Source organism: Pygoscelis adeliae, unplaced genomic scaffold (assembly GCF_000699105.1).
Source record: "Pygoscelis adeliae isolate BGI_AS28 unplaced genomic scaffold, ASM69910v1 Scaffold79, whole genome shotgun sequence".
Classification (NCBI taxonomy): Eukaryota; Metazoa; Chordata; class Aves; order Sphenisciformes; family Spheniscidae; genus Pygoscelis; species Pygoscelis adeliae.
The window spans coordinates 2042670-2049493 of NW_008825532.1; the positions used below are offsets into that span (position 1 = coordinate 2042670).

The 6824-nt window shown below is 55.9% G+C and overlaps 1 protein-coding gene across 1 annotated transcript in view; it reads left to right on the top strand.

The window, feature by feature from the left end:
• BTK (Bruton agammaglobulinemia tyrosine kinase) overlaps positions 1 to 6809 on the top strand; it is an 8521-nt gene extending 1712 nt beyond the window's left edge. Inside the window, 14 exon segments of the mRNA XM_009331635.1 lie at positions 1428 to 1557; positions 1664 to 1731; positions 2224 to 2405; positions 2725 to 2787; positions 3051 to 3105; positions 3431 to 3513; positions 3623 to 3750; positions 3901 to 3975; positions 4331 to 4502; positions 4772 to 4988; positions 5646 to 5710; positions 6189 to 6307; positions 6439 to 6596; positions 6738 to 6809. Of these exon segments, the coding sequence (XP_009329910.1) occupies positions 1428 to 1557; positions 1664 to 1731; positions 2224 to 2405; positions 2725 to 2787; positions 3051 to 3105; positions 3431 to 3513; positions 3623 to 3750; positions 3901 to 3975; positions 4331 to 4502; positions 4772 to 4988; positions 5646 to 5710; positions 6189 to 6307; positions 6439 to 6596; positions 6738 to 6809 (1587 nt within the window).
• Positions 6810 to 6824: the final 15 nt, after the last annotated feature.

A 6824-nucleotide genomic window follows, 5' to 3' on the forward strand; every position in this document is an offset into this window, starting at 1 on the left:
GAGCGAGTGCTGATCAGAAACTTCTCCCGTGACAAGCACACTCGTAAGGCCATGCCCCCACATGCACGCTCCCTAACATCCCTGAGCTGATGCTAGCAGCTCCTGCCCGGCAGAGGTGGACCCTCACCTCTGTTACCCTCTGACTTCTGCAGCACTGCAGCTACCTCGGCTGAGGCTTCTTGCCCTCTCACAAGCCTGCTCCCAATGAGCTCAAGCAGGCTCAGAAGTTACTGAGGGTGAGAGGAAATAGCAGATGTGGCCATGCAGCTGTACTGGCATGCAAGGTGAGGGTAGAGCCCCCAGTGCTTTAGGAAACACAGACGAAAAGCCTGCTGGAAGCCAGGGAGCGTCTCTCCCAACCCACCCCAAGCCTCGCTTGGTGCTGCTGAGCTAATGCTCAGCTGCCTGGGTGCTACCTCCTCAAGCTGAGAGCATGTTGCAGCAGCACTGCGCAGAGGGGCTCGGGAGCTTGCAGTTGGCCAAAATCTGCTGGAGCTGCCCATATGTGTCTCGTAGCGCATGTGTATCTCTCTGTGACTTTGTGCTGGTGGGGCGAGATTAGCTGCTCGAATTGACACAGGGAAGTTTGCCCGAGCGAGGCGGAAGCAGAGCAGGCCGATAACGGGGAAGTCGGTTATTTCATGAGACCCCTGCTGCTCTGCCCTGGCAAGCAGCCAGCCCTCTCCCCACTTCTCTGCTTCAGGAGGGGGTTGCTGTGGCAGCTGAAGCCAGTGTAAAATCCACAGGGAAAAGGGGAAAGAAAATGCTCGCCTTTTGCTGCTGGGATGCCCGCATCCTGCTCCACCAGAGAAGGGGCTCTCTGCACCCTGCAGAGCTGCTGTGGGCCAGCACTGTGCTGCGATGGTGTTTAGGCACATCCAGTTGTCCCTCTAGTTTGGGGAGAAGTATGAAGAAGCCAGTCGGTGCCTGCCTGGCAAGGGACCAGTCTCCCAGCAAGGGAAGTCTCTGAGCAGGCAGCAGATGGTGGCAGTGCCCTGCTCTCCCCATGGACAAGCCAGGCACAGCACTCTCCACTTCTGAAAAAAAAGGGTTCAAAAGAGCTGCAAACCGTGGGCCTCCACAGCCCAGGGGATGCTGGATGTTTTGGCTGACAGGAGGGCCAGTCACAGCAGGACTTGCCCCTCCAAGCATGCTCATGTTCTTTTGCAGAGCTGCTGAAGAGCTTTGATCAAATCTGAGGAACGGCCTGGCTCTCCCCAGGCTAGGGGTTTCGTGGCACAGGGTTTGCATAGCCACAGCACTAAAACATGAGCAAGGAGTTGAGGGAAACCTGAGCAGCACAGAGAGGATGAAGTGATTTAATGGGGCTGATGGGGCTGATCATCTGCATTCAGGGAGCAGAGAGCTCTCCACAGCGGGCTGGGGACACAGCCCCGGGTCGCACATATCTCCCCTCCTCTGCTACAGTGATCCGGTACAACAGCGACCTGGTACAGAAGTATCACCCCTGCTTCTGGATCGACGGCCAGTACCTGTGCTGCTCCCAGACAGCCAAGAACGCCATGGGCTGCCAGCTCCTGTAGAGCGGGCATGGCAGTAAGACATTGGGCACCCTCCCCTTGCCCCATCCCAAGCCCCTGGGGACCACCACAGCACGACGCCGGGGATCTCTTCTCACCTTAGTCCCTTTTCTGTTCTGAAGGTTTAAAAGTTGGACGGTCACATCGCAAGACAAAGAAGCCTCTTCCCCCCACTCCTGAGGAGGACCAGGTAGGGGTCAGTGTCAGCATGTGGGTTTGCTCCAAGGTGTTTAAGGAAAGGTCTACCTGGCAAAAGCCAACACGTTCAATGACTGACAGGGCATTGCTCTGGAGAGGGATGTCAAGATGGTGCCCTAAGGGAGAAGGAGCTTGAACTAGGGGATGGAGGAAAGGCAAATGATCTCACCCCTGAGGTTCCCCAGGGGGAGCTGGGAGGATAGGAAAGCCCTGATACAGGGTGGAGGAGTCACAGGTTAAGCCAAAAGGTAGGGAGAAAACACATAATCTTTTGTGAGGACAGGTCTCCAAGGAGGAAATGTTGCAATAAAAAGCGCCGAAGGGGGATTGGTCTCCTGGTGGGGATACATGTGGGAGCTGAGACAAACACTGCACTGACCTGGCCTGAGCCCACTGCCCTGCCAGGCCTGGGGAGGGTCTCGCCTGGGAAACAGTGTGTCTGCCAGCCTCACCATGTCCCATGCTCTCCCTCGCTCTGGGAAAGATGGTGATGAAGCCCCTGCCCCCTGAGCCGGCCCCCACCACAGCAGGCGAGATGAAGAAGGTGGTGGCCCTCTACAACTACCTGCCGATGAATGCACAGGACCTGCAACTGCAGAAGGGCGAGGAGTACTTCATCCTGGAGGAAAGCCACCTGCCCTGGTGGAAAGCCCGTGACAAGAATGGGTAAGAGCTCTCACTGCCTGCAGCACTCGCCCTGCAACGGTGCCCTCTCCTGGTGCCAAGGCACTGGTGGGCAAACACACCTCTTCAGCATTGCGGGGGTTAGGATAGGCTGCCTGCCTGCCTGCCCCTGCATGGGATGGCACATGAGGAGGGTGAGGGAGACTGAAGCAGGCTGTGGTATCAGCCCTCTCCAAGCATGAACACAAATGGGTTTGCGCCAAGGTTTTTGAGCCTATTTCTACTCAGCCTTCTGGGACAGGAACCTGCTTTCCCCTCGGCCTCCCCCATCAGTGTGTGACCAGCCCCTTTTCTCCTGCAGGAGGGAAGGATACATCCCCAGCAACTATGTCACTGAAACCAGCAATTCCCTGGAGATCTTTGAGTGAGTAAGAGAAGGTGCAGGGACAGGGCAAGTTGCACTTGGTTGGAGTCTTTTTACATTCAGTTCTGTTAACCTATGCAGCCTGCGAGCCCAGCCTGGCTGGGTCACTCTCCCTCTTGCACACACTTCGAGAGCCTCCGGCCCTGTGACAGCCATCCCTGCCCTGCTCCCTGCACCACCTGTCCTGGCTGGGCTAGGGTCAGACCAGGCTGGGGACTGCGGTGGCTGCAGTGATCTCCCTGACGACTGTGTCCCTGTTCCAGGTGGTACTCAAAGAATATCACTCGGAGCCAAGCGGAGCAACTGCTGAAACAGGAGGTAAATTTTGACTCCCAAGGCTGGGTCCTTTCTACACACCAGCCCTCCGTGGGCTGCTGTCACGTTGTGTTCAGCATGGGACTAACCCTGGCTTGCACTGGGAGGGGAGTGTCACCCCAACAGCCCCAGGAACTATCTCTACCCCAACGTGACCTCCTCCTGGCAGGCACTTCAGGTGGCCCCCCAGGCAGGGACTGGAAGTAGGACTCCTCTGACTTATCATGCCCTCTCCAGCCATGCTGTGATCTTTACTCACTTTAAGTCTTGCCTGTTACAGTCATGCCTCCCCACAACCACCCCGTCCCCTCTCCCCTTTCTGTTTTAGGGTAAGGAAGGGGGCTTCATTGTCCGAGACTCCACCAGCAAGATGGGGAAATACACTGTCTCCGTCTATGCCAAGTCCTCTGTGTAAGTGGATCTAAGAACAGCTTGTTCCTACCTCAGAGGGCCCCTCCAGGCACCCTGCACCCTCTGCCTGTCCTCCCCATGCCGCTGACCCCACGTACTGTCTCCCCAGAGACCCCCAAGGCACAATCCGCCATTATGTTGTATGCTGCACCCCCCAGAATCAGTATTACTTGGCAGAAAAGCACCTGTTCAACACCATCCCGGAGCTCATCACATACCATCAGCACAACTCTGCCGGTCAGTGTTTGGGGGACAGAGTGAGGTCAGCAGTGTTTTTACTGACACGACAGCATCCTCACCTTCCTGTGCTGAAGGCAGGAGGCTTGTGTTCCCTGCTGGAACATGGCGGGTAAGCGTGGTGTGGCAATCTACCTTTTTGTGTTTCAGGGCTCATATCCAGACTGAAGTACCCCGTGTCTCAACACCAGAAAAGTGCTCCTTCCACAGCTGGCCTCGGCTATGGTAATTTGGCCTCAGCTACCTCACTGTTCCCTGGTTGTAGGCCCCGTCTCTACCAGCAGTAACTCTCCCAGGCTGGGATCCTGGCTGTCCCATGGTAACAGGGCTCACAGCCTTCCCAGGAACCACTTCCCAACACTCACTGGCCCTCTGGTGACAGTACTGACCAAGAGACGCCACAAGCTACTTTGCTCCCCATCCCCTGGAGGAACAGGTCTCAGATTTCGTGGATTTTTTGGGATGGTTTTTCAGGCAGCCCATGCTCGTGAGCTCTTCTTGGGCTTGTAGATCAAATGACGGGGAGCACCCTGCAGGAAGGTCACCTGCACCCACATTACGCTCGCACTCTCTGTCCTAGGGTCGTGGGAGATTGACCCAAAGGATCTGACCTTCCTGAAGGAACTGGGGACGGGGCAGTTTGGTGTGGTGAAGTACGGGAAATGGAGAGGCCAGTTCAACGTTGCTATCAAGATGATCAGGGAGGGCTCCATGTCAGAGGATGAGTTTATCGACGAAGCCAAAGTCATGATGTAAGTGGTGAGCAGCCTGCAGGTCAGTGCTGGATATGCCTTGCCAGAATGGCTGCACTCCTGGGTGATGTGGAGGGACAGTCTCAGGCAGCCTCACACTCCACAAAATGCATCCAAGAACCTACTGCCTTTATGCTGATTCCCCGGTGAGCTTTTCTACCATCGACTGGGCCAGGAACACCTTCCCTTCCCAAACTCTATTCACAGATGCTTCTTTTGCTGCTTGGCCTTCTAGATGCTCAGAATTGCCCCTCTTGCCCCCAATACAGGAACCTGTCTCATGAGAAGCTGGTGCAGCTCTATGGGGTCTGCACCAAGCAGCGTCCCATCTTCATCATCACCGAGTACATGGCCAATGGCTGCCTCCTGAACTTTCTGAGGGAAACTCGGCGGCGGTTCCAGCCTGCTGAGCTGCTGGAGATGTGCAAGGACGTCTGTGAAGCTATGGAGTACCTGGAATCCAAGCAGTTCCTGCACCGAGACCTGGTAGGGCTGTGGCTGAAGGACACATCTCCAGCTCAGTGACAGCCACAGCACGTCCTCGGCAGGGTCCAGCTAGTTCGTCAAATGAGGAGAGGCAGCTCTGCAGCCTTCTCTGCAGAACATCCCTCTAAGCTTCCCTGCCCACCTGAGCATGGGCGGGATGCTCTGAAGTCACTGCTCTGCAGTGTTAGCAGAGACTGCAGAAAGGCCAGGACTAGGCAGTTTTCCAGGGGACAGGAAATGCATTTGTGGCTAGGGCAGGGTTTGCGTTAGGCAGCACAGGCAGCATTGCTGGCTCAGACATGAAGAGGGACCTCTGGACCCACATGAAAAGCTGAGCCTGCAGTTTGTCAGGCCTTGGGCTAGCACTGCTAGCTTGCAGTCCTGCTAGGTGCCATACCTGATCTCCTCCTGGTGCCGCTTTGTTCAGGCAAAATCCCGCCAGGGAAGTCACCCCTCCATAGATAAACAAGATGCCTGGAGACCTCTCTTGCTATCTTTGCTGAGGACTTCGTAGCTTGCCCCAGTCCAGGTGAACCTGCAGGACAAAGTGAGGCAAACTGTTAAGTGGGTGGGGGCAAGATGAAGTTCCAGATGGTACATGGGGATGGGAGAGGCAGGAGCAGATAGGAGTGACTGCCTCCATCTCTCCATCCACAGGCTGCTCGAAACTGTTTGGTGAACGACCAAGGAATTGTGAAAGTATCAGATTTTGGCCTTTCCAGGTCTGGTAGATAAGTCTGTGTCACTTTCCTGTCTCAATCCCCCATCTCCTCCTTCAGTCTCTTCTGCACTTCAGTCTTTCTCCCCACCATCCTCCAGCTCTGCTTTTCCTCCATCTTCTCCCATCTTTCCGCTTCATCTATCTGGCTCAACCTTCTGCCCCTCCACTTCCACCACCCCTTTCTTACTTCCCCTGTCCCTTTTCCCCCTCTCTGCTGCTTCTTTCCCCTACCTTTAGTCTCCTGGCTACAGCTTTTTGCTGTAGCCATCCCCTTTTTGCTATGCTTCTGTGTCACCCTATCCCTTCCCCTATCTTGACTAACTCGTTTGCAAAGGGACATTTCTGCCTATTGAAACCCATGCAGAGTGCAACTTCTGGTCACTCTGAGAGCTGTCAACTCCTTTTGGGCTTGGTTGGTTGCATGGAGGAGTGAAACGTGAAATCCAGGACAGGCACCCTGATCCATTTATCTGCTGCAGGTACGTTCTAGATGACGAGTATACAAGCTCCATGGGGTCAAAGTTTCCAGTGCGGTGGTCTCCCCCTGAAGTGCTTCTGTACAGCAAGTTCAGCAGCAAGTCTGACATCTGGGCTTTTGGTAAGAGCATGGCATTAATGACTCGGACATCGGGAAGAGAGGGTGCCCCACAACAGTGAGGTCCTCTGCAAACCAGCTTCAGGCACAGGCGCTCCCGTGCCATGAACTGTCCCTACCATTTCCTCTAACAGGCGTTCTGATGTGGGAAGTTTACTCTCTGGGAAAGATGCCTTATGAGAGGTTTAATAACAGCGAGACAACAGAGCACGTCATCCAAGGCCTGCGCCTCTACCGGCCGCAGCAGGCCTCAGAGCGGGTCTACGCCATCATGTACAGCTGCTGGCATGAGGTAGGTTGCTCTCACCCTCGGTGATCACCCACCCCCAGCTGCTCTGGGGGGGCTGACATGGCTCTGCAGCTCCGCCGGGGTGCGGGGAGCGGTGGGGCGGCTGGCAGGCTCCAGCAGGGATTCCCCCCTCTCGCACGGCAGAAGGCCGAGGAGCGCCCAACCTTCACCGCGCTGCTGGGCAGCATCCTGGACATCACTGATGAGGAGCCCTGACAAGGGGCTGGGCCG